This window comes from Carya illinoinensis, chromosome 7, assembly GCF_018687715.1.
Source record: "Carya illinoinensis cultivar Pawnee chromosome 7, C.illinoinensisPawnee_v1, whole genome shotgun sequence".
NCBI classification, from domain to species: Eukaryota; Viridiplantae; Streptophyta; class Magnoliopsida; order Fagales; family Juglandaceae; genus Carya; species Carya illinoinensis.
The window spans coordinates 5185353-5200430 of record NC_056758.1 but is presented as its reverse complement, the minus strand read 5'-3'; the positions used below and the strand labels follow the sequence as shown (position 1 = coordinate 5200430).

Below are 15078 nucleotides of genomic sequence, written 5' to 3'. Positions count from 1 at the left end.
TGAAGCATTTTTATATAGACAAAACTCATCCCCTGAGTACTCCAATGGTTGTTCGATCACTTGATGTGCAGAAAGACCCATTTCATCCTTGTGAAAATGATGAAAAAATTCTTGATTATGAAGTACCTTATCTTAGTGCAATTGGAGCCCTGGTGTATCTTGCAAATTGCACTCGGTCTGATATTGCATTTTCAGTTAATTTACTTGCAAGATATATTTTCGCACCAACTCAAAGACATTGGAATGGTATTAAACATGTTATTTGTTACCTCCGAGGTACGATTGATATGAGATTATTTTATCAACATAGATCAAGTTCACAATTAGTTGGATATGCGGATGCAGGTTATCTTTTAGATCCACACAAGAAGATCATTGTAATTCATAATGAGAAATGTGAAATTAATGTCAAGAAGATATAATCAAGTGATAATCTGGCATATTTATTTACTAAAATATTACCAACTGCAACATTTAAGAAAAGTATGCAGAACATTGAAATGCGAAGACTTGAAGACCTATTATCATACACTTTTCAGGAGGAATAATGTCTTGAAAACTTGTGCTGATTGTACTTTTATCCTTTACTAAGGTTTTATTCCACTAGGTTTTCCTTTGCAATGTTTTAATGAGGTAATCTTAAAGCACCTGGCGATACACAAAAATGTTGTACTCTTTTTCATTCGCCATTAATTTTTTTTCCACTGGATTTTTCCTTGATAAGGTTTTAAAGAGACATATTTTTTATGTATGGTCATCCAAATGTGGAGTGTTATAAACAGATTTGTATGACCATTTTTAACCGTAAATTAAGACCATGTTTAGCTATCAATTAAGACCATGTTTAGCCATCAATTAAGACCATCTTTATCCTTAAATTATGACCCCCCTTAGCCGTCAATTAAGACTTAAACTATACCTAAACTCGTTTGTACTCCTATATATATGGGTATCATTCAACGTTTATTTTATTAAATAACAATTTCCCATCAATCTCTCTCTCTCTATGAGTAGCATACTCGTAGTGGCTATCCCATTTGAGTTTTCTCTCACACTTCTTTTCATAAAAATATAAATATATTGAAAAATATCAATATTATAATTCAATAATAATAAAATTATGATTGTGAGTAAAAATCTAAACATGTTGTAACGGGTTGGTTTTGTGTTAAGCGAGTTAAGTTGTTAATGACCCATTTATAAATCGTGTATTAACGGACTAACCCGTTTTGATTTGAATTCGTTAACATTCTATCCTCACTAATTCTGTATCATGTTCGGGTCAGATTAAGTGTCATGTCACATATTGCCACCCATTTTCAAACTAAGGCTGAACAAAAATTAGAAAATTTGTCAGAGTCGGAGTCAAATTTCTTTTTTAATTTTCAATTGAAGTTGGAGTCGGAGCTATCGCTAGACCGACTTCGACTCCGATCCGACTCTGAATTTATGCTTCGACTTTGCCCTCCGACTCTGAACCCGATTTTGATATTATACATATATTATGAAAATATGTATTTATCTATATATTTATCATATACACTAGGAAAATTATATAACTAGAACTTATATAATCAAATTTATCAATATACTAGTATGAACTAATTATTATAAAATAATATAATTATATTATAATATAAATAAATTAATAATAGTTTAGTATATTTAAACATTGTAGTATTATTACCATACATAATCAACTATAAAAATAAGTTAGACACTAGTATATAAATAAGTATAATATAATAAGTTAATAACACATATACTAATTTACTAAAATATAATAACATGTAATTAGACACTATACTATAAATCTTGTATATAAATAAATTAAACACTAGTAAATAAATGAGAAATGCTTGGGTCCCAAATTTGGGACCCCAAAAGTCTACCGAATGTTTTTTTTTTTAATTTTTTTGATTTAGTGATTAAGTAAATTTCTTTAAATGAAGTTGTAAATTAAATATATATATATATATATATAAATATATATATATATATATATATTTAAGAATATAAAAAAATGAATTAAAAAAAAATACATCCGGTGAGTATTCAGTGGGAGTCTTCGGTGAGTCTAGCACCACTCTCAATAAGTAACTAATAAGTCTAATATAATAAATTAATAACATATAATACCAATTTACTAAAGAATAATAATATATAATTAGACACTAGAAATAAGTTATAAATAAGTTAGTCACTAGTACAATATAATAATATGTAACACTATAATGTAATTCTACTATCAAAATAAATTAAAAACTAGTATAGAAGTAAATTAGTAGTAAATAATTTAATTTTAGTTTTAATTTTTTCTAAAAAATTGAAATTTGAAAATTTAGAAAAAATTCTTTTTTAAAAGGGCTAAATATGAAGATAAAAAAAGAAGCCAAAACTTGAAAGTCTAAATCTGATTCTGCTCCGATCGATAAATTGGAGTCAGATTGGAGCATATACAAGACGAAGTCGGGGTTAGAGTTTGGATTTGAACTCTAATTCATTTAAATTTATCTTATCTCATCATTATAACTTTCTCAAATTCTTACACAAAATAAAATAAACAATTCAATTTTTTCAAATATCATAATAATAATAATATTATTATTATTAAAAAATAAATTTTAATAATATTTTATTTAATTTTTAATTTTCATTTCAACTCATTTCATCTTAAAATATTATACTATTATTTATTATTAATTTTTATATAATTTTTACTATTTTATATCACTATTTTTTAATATTCAATACTTTTTTATTATTTTTTTACTGTTATGAACTGAATGAAAAGAAAGAGTTTCAAGAGATTGAGAGAAAAAGGGAGAGGAGATTTTCTTATTGATCTGTCTATCATATAACATCAATATACCCATATATATAGGGTTACAAAAGAGACTATGCTTTTGACGACTAGCACTATACATTTGACGGTTAGCTCACTATGCTAGCACTATGCACTATGCATTTGACGGCTAGCTAAATGTGGTCATACAATTCAAGATAGTTTATAACACTTCTCCTTTGGATGACCATATTTAAAGAATATGCCTCATTAAAACCTTGTCAAGGAAAAACCCTGTGGAAAAAAACCAATGGCGAAGGAAAAAGAGTACAGTATTCATGTGTATCGTCGAGTGCTTTAGGATTGTCTCATTAAAACCTTGCAAAGGAAAACCCAGTGGGATAAAACCTTAGCGAAGGAAAAAGAGTATAATCAGCACAAGTCTTCAAGACATTGCTTCCACTGAAAAGTGCATGATAATAGGTCTTCAAACCTCCGCATTCCAATGTTCTGCATAATCTTCTTAAATGTTGCAATTGGTAATACTTTAATGAATAAATCTGCCAGATGTTTACTTGACCGTACCTTCTTGATATCAATTTCAACTTTCTTCTCATGAATTGCAATGATCTTCTTGTGTGTATCTGAAAGATAACTTGCATCTGTACATCCAACTAACTGTGGACTTGATCCATGTTGATAAAATAATCACAACTGGATCTTTCTGCTCATCACTACTCTTCTGGAATTTTTGTAAATAACACAGTTAGTGGAGAATTCATCAACATTAAACCGCTAACCTCATTTTTTAATAAAAACGGTGGCCAGCCTTTTTAGATCAGACAAGCACCGTGGATTTTCAACTCTTCTGTAGGTCTCAGGCGTGCTGTTCTGTAGGTCTCAGGCGTGCTGTCAGGCACCACAGCTGTCAGACGCCGCAGAGCTATGAAGCTATATTTCATCTCTTTTCTCTTGCTTCACGAGAGATGTTGTATCATAATTTTCTCTATAAAAGAGATATTCAGCTCATCTTCATTCGCATCTCATCTTCTTCACTTTTCTGTAATCATACTGCATTTTTACTCTGCAATCTCTTTCTGCATTCTTATCCTGCAATGGCTCAGCGATCTTCTCATGGCCAATATATGAGGTACTCTGCACCTCGTTCATCAGCTGTTCCTGCTTCTACCACAGGTGCTATCATGCAATATAATGACCTGAATTATAGGTCAAATAATGAAACTATCTATGAGCTTGTGAGTCTCGGTACCCGATACTCATCATTCATTGTCGCATTTTCTCAGCGACTGCAATCCAGAACTTGTGGAGTTGACAATCTCCACAAGAATATTGCTATACTTCAGCGACTTCTTCTGGAGTCCAACATGAAGATAGAATTAATAAAGTAAGAGAATAGGAATTTAAAATCCTTACTTAAATCTTCTTTTCGATTGCCCACCCCTTTAGATAGGGATGCCATGCAGATTCTTGAAAAACAAGAGCGTTTGAAAAATGAGGTAAAGTGCCTCAAATTTCTGTAATTCTTGCTTCAAGATAATAAAATAATATTTCACAAATATTCATATTTGTGTTTCTATCTTTTGGTAGATGTTATGTGTGCTCCCTTTTATTTCTTCTTTAATAATGCACACTTCATATCAAACCCATAATATGAATCTGAAATACTAATTGTATTAAAAGATGGTATTTCATGACTAATAACATCATCCATCTTCTCCTTGAAGCCGCAAAGGTTTCAGATTTATATTTCAAATATGTGCAGTTTTTATGAGCTCTTCTGGAGCCTCAATGACATTTAAATCATATATATAAACTGCAATAATAGCTTGTTTCTATTTGCGTTTGGATTGCTTTAGATCATATAAGGATCTTTGAAACTTGATAGAATACATATTTCCAGATGTATTCATATTAAAAGCTTCAGACATTTTCTATCATTCAGGGATTTTCATATATATATATATATATCATGATCCAATGATCCATATAAATATGCAGTTAATCATGCATATCCAAACTCTCGGTAACTTTCAAGCTAATAAAAATTTCAATATGATTTCAACCACTTTAAAATCATATCAATATTGTTTCTTCGAGAAACTAACTTGTGATTTCTATATCACATTTTCATATTAAAAGTTTCAAACTTTTTATATCATGTATATAAATATCCACTGATATTTAACAAAAATCACATCTTTAGGTGTTTGGACTTCAAATCTATATTTATCACATTTTACTTTGTGATATCAATTCTGCAGGAATTGAGAAACTGATTCGTGATTTATATATCACACTTTTATTTCCTTTCTATAAATACCCACTGACATTCAACAAGCATTACCTCTTTAGGTGTTTGGACTATAAATCCCGATGCATCATATTTTACTAGTGAATCAATTCTGCAGGGATTGTTTCTTTCAAATTTGGCCAATATTTTACATCGTATTTTTCGACGGTTCTTGATTCACTTTCATCATTACTTCTGGTAATGTCAATTGCCATCTCATATAGAAATACGTTGTCGACAACGATTTTATTTCTCTCCATAATTTCTCCAATATTCATGAAATGTATCGAGATCTCGTTATTTTCAGGTACCTGTCCCTCTTCAAAGAAAGACATTTTCATGAAAAACCTCTTTAGGAGGCACTCTTCAGGAGATTTATACTCTTCAAGAGTTTATATAGGAGAATTTTATACAGAAAATTTGGATGGACTTTATTACTTGTTCTGTGGGTATGGCCTCTTCAGGAGCACCAAATTATTTGTGTCTTTCTCTTTTGAGATGCTCTATCTTTTGTATCAATAAGTTTCACATGCTTTTAGACATATTTTTAGACTGCTGAATTTCTTAATTGTCCTACAGGGACTTCAATCCTCGCTGGGATGCAGCTAGAATATGAGTATGAGACATTTTTATCTTATTGCATCTAAAATTTAATTATCATCTGAACTTCTGGTTCACATCAAGATAACGTCGAATTATTTCATCTTATTTACTTCTGGCAAATTTTTCTTTCCACTTCTGGTGGTAAGACTTTATAGTAAAAGAATCGTCTGGTTCTTTTATGGACGTCTATATGAAAATCATTCGACTTATCGTAATTGATTTTGGATGATCAAGATAACCATTAAAAGATACAAATATTTTTGAATCATATCACTTTTTGATGCATCATAATATTTGATTCAATAATTTGTATAATATCATCTCAAAGAGAAAGCTTATAACTTTTTCAATACGAGCTTCTGGCCCGAAATCATATCACGTCTAATCTCTTAGTTTTTTTGAATAAAACGCATCATTATTTTCACTTTAGGGAATAGAATGATATAAATTCATTATCATTCATTTCAGGGAATGATGTAGATCTAGTAAGACGTGACTAATGATTCTTATCAAAAACTCATTATTTTGTTCAGTCACTGAAAGACCTGATACAAATTTAGAATACATTGTGAACGTTTGCATTTCATATTGCTACTTCAGGAGCATACTCGATATTGCTACTTCAGGAGCACATTCGAGACGTTCATTCAAATATATATTTTTTCCACAATTTCAATTATGCAACTTCAGGTGCATAAATCACAATGAGCTTTTGGTACAAGTATTACTCATATGAAATACTCAATAAAATTATTGATTTATGGCAATCCTTCAGGGATGTTTCATCATATCATCAATAATTTATAACAAGTATAAAAGAATAAATAAAACTTGTATCTTAGAGATTTCAAATAATATATTGAAAAACTTACTTGATGTCCAACATCATATGAGTAGAAAAGTTGCTGATGAGAAGAAAAATTAATTCACCATCATCATCATCATCACGTCTCAAAAGGAAACCTGTATCAAAAAGAAAAAGAAAAGAAAGACTTTTCTTGCAATTAGATTTTGGTAATATATACTATCTACGTTAAAGATTAGGGCAAATAATTAGAAGCAGTGGACAACCATTTTTGACTGGAGGATGATAAGCAGCCCATTATTGTTGTCCTCTTTTCAAGTTTCTCCATTCTTTTTCTTCCCGGACCCGCAGTCTGTGGTCATGCAAGAGAACTTCCTATATTTTATACAAAATAATGTCTTCTTGGAATAATAAAAGTAGTTGGACCCACCAACACCAATTATTCATGAGTCTTTTGATCATGAGAAATAGCTTTACCCACGACACCCTTCAACAAAAGATGGTAGAAACAAGCTCTCATTGTTGACTTTATGGCATTAAGCTGAAATAGTAAGGGTCCCACCCTTATGTGCCTTTCTGTAAATCCTTTCTTTATTTTGGATTCTTTCTCCCGAGTTTCTTAGAGACAGCTCTGACAACAGGAAAAGATCTGGTGTTGATGGACCGAATTTTGTTGATCTAAACGATGACGATACTGCCTGCCTGAAGAAGAATCCTGTTGGGGACTTTGTGAGGATTATAGTGGGTTTTGATACTAGCTGCTTCTCAAATCTCTCTGGGTTTATCATCGTCTCTCTTTATTTTTCCTGTGTTCAAAATCTCCATTTGCAACATTTTGCAAATGAGATCCGTGAGCTCTTCGGGACGGAGTTCTCCCATGGCCATCGGTATTAGCAGCAGCACCATCAACGTCGGCTCATGGTTTTGTAGAGGCCCACACTTAGTAACTTCCGGCTGGGCCACGAGCGGCGTTCGATCTGGATTTGGACGTTTCCCATGGCACCAACAAAGCTGTCGATACATGTACTGGTGCTTTAACATCGTGAACTTCTTCTCATAGTCTACATAGGCTTCGGCTCTGCTCTGTTGAATTGCAAGGAATCTGCGCAGTAGATGGACGATTTTGGATGAATCGGATATACCTCCGGTATCTTGGGCCTCCATCCCTCGTATCGATTCCCTTCGTACAAAGGATCAGACGGTGGAGGCAAGATCAACGATCGCCATGACGACATGCGCCGATCATGTGGTCGGCGAGGTTATCACAGACGTTGAGGCTCTCGATCTCCCCGAATTTGCCGAGCTCCTTGAAGATACCCTCGTAGAAGTCCTCGAAATGCTCTTGGATCTTGCGAGGGTCGATGGGCTGGCCCTGGGCGTCCACGCCGGGTGTGATCATGTCCGGGCGCTGGTACATGTTGGAGAGGAGGAGGGTCGGCGAGTGTAACAGCCCGCTAGAAATTCAATTAAGGAATTTCTATTGACTTTAGGAACCTCGTGAAAACTCTGTAAGTTTACACGAATCGACTAATCGCATAAATTTTAGCCTGTCAACATAGTTAGTATTATCACTCACTATGGTACTAGAAATGCGATTTTAATTATTTGAGATAGTTAAAAGTGTCAGAATACATTATAGTCTACACCACTAGGCTTAATTAAATATTTAGAATTTTTCAGTACTAAGTTTATTACGTTTATTTTTGGAGTGAATAGTAACCTTGGTAAATGTACTGAGCGCAGTGTTTTCAAAATCATAGTGTGAAATGTCCAAATTAGGATAGCGATATTTTATTTGGACACTTGGCAAGATCTTAACCACACATAATGAATAGTATTAGATACTTGGCACAAAGAGAAACCATTAGATGGAATTGTGAAGGAAATCAAGGTGTGAGATCATGACACCTAAGCAAAATACACATTTGGAAAATATCTTAAAGAATAGAGATTTAAAATACACATAGAAAGATTTTAGCCACCTTACTCTTCCAAGTCTACTCCACATTTGGAAAATATATTGAGCTGATTTTTTATAGATATTATTGGATAGAATATTTTGAGATAATATTTTATAAATATTTTGGGTAGGAGAAAACCACACTCAACTCTCAACTCCAGCCTTATCATCTCCCTTATCTCTTCCATAAGCATCTCCAGCCATCACCCATGAACTTATCTTCATTTACACGTTTCTTTAAAAGAATATCAAACATTCTCTCTCGGACAGCTTTTAGGAGTTCTTTTGCATGCCCATTTTGAAGCTGTTGTAAGTGTTTTATCATAAAGTCTCCTTCATATAAGTTGTTCCTTTTTTAGTCTAGTTTACATGGATATCTTATTTGCCCCATTTGAAGATCATTTGGTCAGTCAAATATTATGTAAACTATAGAAAGGTCATTCTGGGAGATAAACTGGAGAATATGTTATAGTTTGGAGTTTTTGACCAAGCTAATGGATAGATATTGGTCCGAAATTTTTATGGAGTATTGTTAACATGTATATATGACTATTGGTTGAGGATTTTTGCATGATTGAAGGTTTTGATGAAATATTTGCTTAGATTTAGAAACTTAGAAACTGGAAGAAGAAAAACAGTTTCTATTTTGAGAAAGTTTAACTCTTTGGTGGTCTAAACCTATTCTAATGATTTTGATAATTTTATTGGAGGATCCTAAGCATCTTATATACATGTTATATTATTATTTTGAAGATATTTGATGTTAGTTTCAAAGATATGAAATTTTATACAAAGAGATATTCAGATAAGCCAAAGTGTGGATGTTCTTGGCTAAATTTATGTTTTGGTTAATTTTTAACCATGTGATCTTGAATTAGAAGCTTATATATGTTTTAGGACATCTTTTTAAACCATGTGATGGTTTGGTTTGAAGATCACATATTTATAAGTCATAGATCAAAAGGTTGATCAAAACAAGTTAGAAACAAAAATCAATAGAAATAGCATATGAGAATTTCGGCCCTATGGAGTTTTAATAGTTGTGATTAGTTTTAAATTTTTCTAAATTGATATTTGAGTTGAGGATAAAATTTACATGAGGCATGTAAATTTTGGTGACTTTTGGAGTTAGTATGCAAAATCCTTAAGTTATGGGTAAAACGGTCATTTTCCTACATGTAGGAAGTAAAATGGAAATTTTACTCTTTAAGTTAGTATTTTTCCATATTTCAAATTATTAGTGATTTAGTACTAACTTTTAGAATCACTAATTACAGTTCCTCGTGATCGCGCTTGAGGTTTTATAAGAAACGCGGAGATCGAGGTAAGTTAGCTTTTAACTTACTAGCAGTCTACTGTGTATGTGTGCTAAGTAAAAGAACTATAGTGTATGTATGTGTGTTATCATATATGTCATGCCACGCCAAGTTATCACGTAATTGTTTATTATACAGAATTTATTCTGTCATCAATTTTTATCTGTTACATAATATATTCTGTTATGTATTACTGTACATTACAAGTACGTCATGCTAAGTATGCCATCTATTACATGTATGTCAAGTCATGTAATATTCACTGTTGCAAGTATGTCATGTTAAATATGTTGTCTATTATATGTTATGCCATGTTACGAAATGTTTCTATCTCAAGTTGGTCATGTATTTCAAGTTATGTTCAAGTCACGTTTCATCTTGAGTACATTAAGTTTGTGTAGAATACATGGGGCCACAACAACTGTGGAGTATGTATTTACACGTAGAATACATGGGGCCACAACAACTGTGGAGTATGTATTTACACGTAGAATACATGGGGCCACAACAACTGTGGAGTATGTATTTTTCATGTTAAGTCAAGTTTATGTAGAATACATGGGGCCACAACAACTATGGAGTATGTATTTTTAATGTTAAGTCAAATTTGTGTAGAATACATGGGGCCACAACAACTGTGGAGTATGTATTTTTCATGTTAATTCAAGTTTCAGAGCAAGTTCATGCTAAGTCAAGTTTCAGATCAAGTTCATGTCAAGTCAAGTTCAGTTCATGATTCAATTTAAGCTATGTCAATTATGCTATGTTGTACGCTAAGTTATACTTTAATTACTTATGAATTTGATTATGCATTTATGCTTTTACTGTCATACATGTATCATTAGTCTGTATGGAAGTTTTTTGTTAACTTGCTGAGATTTGTAATCAAATCTCACTTTGATAGTCCCAACTACCATTCCCCCCGAATGGTAGATCTTGTTATAGGACCTGAAGGAGAATCAGGAGCTGATCAACTAGACACAGTTGACTAAGTGACGGTGCGACATAAATGTTGATATAGTAATTAACGTAAATTACTACTTGTACGATTGAGTTGCATCTCTACTACTTTTTGGATCATAACCATTTTGGACTAGTGTTGTGATCTTAGTTGTTCAATGGATTTTTATGTATGAAGTATGTTTTAAGCATTTGGGATATTTTCAATTTGGTGCATAGTATTGCTAAAGAAAAAATTTATCCGCTGCGAATATTGCATATTGTTAGATGCATGTTAGGAATATTGCATCTTATATGTCATGAACGGGGGCAGGTAACTTTGTGTTGCATGTTTCGACGCTTCAAATGTCCGTCCGATCCCAAACGGAATTTGGGGGCGTCACAGCGAGAGTCTTGCAGGCGATTTTCAAATCTGAATCGCTGGCGCAGGCCGAAACTAGATCAACTTGTGGTATTGTACACGCTCCATGATCGATCCATTAAGCTTGCAGGAAAAGTTGCAGAAAAGCTACTTTGATGTGCAACCAATTTCGAAAGAGAGAAATGGGAGCTGGGAGGTGAAAGATTTTTCAAGCATCGTGCTGATAATGTGTTATGAACTGAATGAAAAGAGAGAGTTTCAAGAGATTGAGAGAGAACGGGAGAGGAGATTCTCTTATTGATCTGTCTATCATATAACATCAATATACCCATATATATAGGATTATAAAAGAGACTATGCTTTTGACGACTAGCACTATACATTTGACGGCTAGCTCACTATGTTAGTACTATGTACTATGCATATGACGGCTAGTTAAATATGGTTATACAATTCAAGATAGTTTATAACACTTCCCCTTTAAATGACCATATTTAAAAAATATACCTCGTTAAAACATTTACTACTATTTATAAGGTATGAAAAATTACTATACAATCCTCTTGACTCACCCAAGTCGGTCCTCACCCCGACACTAATTTTGCTCTCTTTCTGTTCGCACTTGCCACTGCCTCTTTACTGTTCAAGCTGAATGGTGACAACTAGAAAAAGGTTTCCGAATTCAGAACTGAAACAGCGAGTGTAGCTTAAGAAATGGCGATGGCTATGGTCAGATCCAGTCTTCTTAGAACCGCTTTGCGCGGTGGCTCACGACCTTCTGCCCCTGTCAAGCGCAACTTTTCCTCCTCTGCTCGCCACGACGACGCTCGTGAATCCCCCCCCCCCCTCTTCTCTCTCTCTCTCTCTCTCTCTCTCTCTCACACACACACACACACACACACGTTGATCTTTTTTTTTTACGTTGCAAATATGATCTAATTTATGTTGTTTGTAATTCTGATTCATCCCTTCGCATTCGAATTCATTAGAGTTATGGTAAATATCAGGGGTTTTGATTTATCTGGGTTTTGACTCGCGGAACGATTCTCCGGATCAAAGGTTTTATTAATTGTACTGCAAAACCCTAGGGGTTGGCTCAAGTGGTAAAGGTCTTGGGTTTGGGATTTTGCTCCCCAGATGATTTAAGGTTCAAATCCCCTTGGGTGCGAACAAGGCCATCGGACTGGGTATTTTTTTCTTGAGTTATCCATTTGCAGGTAACTCCTTGCTGAGCATCTGTGTGTTCGGGATTAGTCGAGACGCTGTTTATGGACACCCGGTGCCATTAAAAAAAAAATTGTATTGCAAAATCGGGGATTGTAGTTAGGTTTCGTGTATGTTTATCAGATTTAAAATGGTTTGGGTTTTTTCTGCCTAATGTTTTTGGACCCAAATATCATTTGTCGAGGAAATTAGGGAAAAAGAAAGGAATTTTGATTGCCAATAAAATTATAGTTTAGTTGAGTTCCTCTTATTATGAAACTTGAAAAAAAAAACTGTTTTATACTGTGAAAGAGTTTATCCCAACTAGTTAGGGTCGGATATTCTAATATTCCAAATTGCTATCTCAATTCGAAATAAATTAAGGTTCTTTTTATTTTGGGATAGCATATATGATATTAGGGTCTAGTTTTTCTTATATTGTTGGTTTAGTGCGCGCTTTCTTTTAATAATACGTGCAGCTGAAAATGGGTAAACATGAATTTCTTGTCATTCCAATTGCTTTGGTGAGGAAACATATAGCTTTAAAATCAACACATATTTAATGACCTTTTTTCAGTTTTGTTATTTATTCTAATCGCTTTCAACTTATGTAATCTTTACAGGCGAGGCAGAAAAATGGGAAAAGATAACATATGTTGGCATAGCAACATGTACTGTTTTGGCCATTTATAACCTATCAAAGGGTCATCCCCACCATGAAGAGCCTCCTGTAAGCTTTCTTATTTACCCATCTGACTTCTCTGATTGTTGTTGTTACATCTGATCCATGGAAGATGCCTGAACATTTTTTACATTAAACATGGAACCAGAATTATTAGTTATAACTTGAAGATTCTGCTAGTTACTTTGTACAATGGTTTTATCGGATTTTTCCCATTCATTTTACATTCAATCTCAAATCCTTTTTTCATGTGACATTACCCAATTTTCTATTGTCATGTCTATGTTTGCAGCCATACCCATATTTGCACATTCGCAACAAAGAGTTTCCATGGGGTATGTTTTCTAACATCATTACTAAATCAGTTTATTTATTTTTTATTGTTAAATAAGATTTTATTGATTGTAAGGATAGGCAAAAGCCCAAGTACACGGGATTACTAAATCAGTTGATTGTTTTCAGTAGCAAACTTTTTATTTTTTATTTTTGGATAAGAAAAAAGCAAATAAAAGCCATTATTTTAATTTTACTGTTAATGTTGCTGCATCTGCTTAGTTTTTCCCTCTGTTTGATGTCAATTATGGGATGCTATGATTTCGTTGTTTTATTAGTTGCATCTTTGTTTTGGTCACCTTCTTGTAGTATTGAGCTGTTTGCTCTCGGTTGCTTCATTTGGCAAAACAGCTTATTTTACGTCTTCACAGTCGGAGGTTGACGTTTCATCAACAGTATCTAGAGTGATGAGCAGCCTTGTCTAGTAGATTGGGAAGTGGATAAACTACTTTTAATTAAATCAAAGTCATGAGATGCATTGTGGTCATCCAAATGGAAGCCAATGGCATCTCATCTGTAGTGATCTGCTAGTTACAAGGTCAAGTTGTTTGTGATGTGTGGGACTTCAGGTGTCCATAATTTTTCTTTTGAGATACGCAAGCACTGAAAGAGGTGCAACCCATGAGAGCAATTAGGCACTGTTTGGCTATTGAAAATTTTCATCTCAAACACAAAATTCTCATCTCATCATTACAACTTTTCCAAATCCCCATATAAAATATAATAAACAATTCAACTTTTTCAAATCCCAAAATAATAATAATATTAAAATATAATATTTTAATATTTAATCTTAAAACTCAAAATTCTCATATGAGAATTCTCAGTGGCCAAGCAGAACTTGTGACTATGGCCATGCATAACAAGATTGTACCATATCCCCGCAAGAAAAGATATGATGGCGTGTATAGGAGTTGGGCTGGGTATCGGATTTTTATTCTCTTTTTGGTGTGTAAGAAACCTAAAGCATTTTTTATTTCTTTTTGGATTGGGGGAGGGGGGTGGTTGAGCAGTAGGGTTAATCATATTTCTCATTGCCAAACCCACTAAACCCCTAAGTTTTGGTTCAATGTGTACCGCCCCAATCCCACATTGGGAATATGAATAAGCAACAGAGAGTGAGTAGGATCTAAAGGTAGTAATGGGTGTGAAGTTTCTCATTGGCTACTTGGTGAAATTGGGATTTATAAATTATTTTAGGGAAGCTTATTAATTGACTAGCCTTTTTGAGGCTATGGAGCTGATTAAAAGAAGATCAACACTGAGTTTTCTTTCCTAAATATAAAATATTAGTATATCTTATTATTAATTCTGTTCATCACAGGCTCGTATTTCTATCTGATATGTTTCTTTTGTGGGATCCAGGTCCAGATGGGCTTTTTGAGAAGAAGCACCACCACTAAGACATTCATAGCCCTACGTATAAAAAAAAACTAAGACATTCATAGCCCAACAAGGGGATATTTTCCAGAACCTTTGTGTTTAGCACAGTCCTCGTTCTGTCAGGTTGTACTGTACTACCTCCGGATGTTGATGATAGCTCTCGCTCTATCTGTGCATTATTTTCTTTTTTGATAGCATCTTTTTGTACATTATCAATAGTGGCTTAATACTTGCAAGCGACAAGTTGTTTAGTACTTGTTTATATCCTTTGTTGTGAACACTCTTTTAGCAGCTAAATAAAATCGATGATGGAGAGTATGGTTTGCCTATGAGCTGATTGCTTTAATCGTTGCAGTTGCAGTTGGTTTAAATATCT

The 15078-nt window shown here is 33.4% G+C and overlaps 1 protein-coding gene across 1 annotated transcript; it reads left to right on the top strand.

Moving 5' to 3' along the window:
• The first annotated feature begins 11668 nt into the window (after positions 1-11668).
• On the top strand, positions 11669-15031 carry LOC122316657 (cytochrome c oxidase subunit 6a, mitochondrial-like). The gene is made up of 4 exons (XM_043133345.1): positions 11669-11930; positions 12928-13034; positions 13279-13321; positions 14685-15031. The coding sequence occupies exons 1-4, from the start codon at positions 11816-11818 to the stop codon at positions 14720-14722; spliced, it is 303 nt and encodes a 100-aa protein (XP_042989279.1). The 5' UTR covers positions 11669-11815; the 3' UTR covers positions 14723-15031.
• The last annotated feature ends 47 nt before the right edge of the window (positions 15032-15078 follow it).

Coding starts and splice junctions, on each gene's coding strand:
- LOC122316657 (XM_043133345.1), top strand. CDS start 11,816: ATGGCGATGGCTATGGTCAGATCCAGTCTTCTTAGAACCGCTTTGCGC. Junction 13,035..13,278: donor CCCACCATGAAGAGCCTCCT/GTAAGCTTTCTT, acceptor CTATGTTTGCAG/CCATACCCATATTTGCACAT. Junction 13,322..14,684: donor CAACAAAGAGTTTCCATGGG/GTATGTTTTCTA, acceptor TGTGGGATCCAG/GTCCAGATGGGCTTTTTGAG.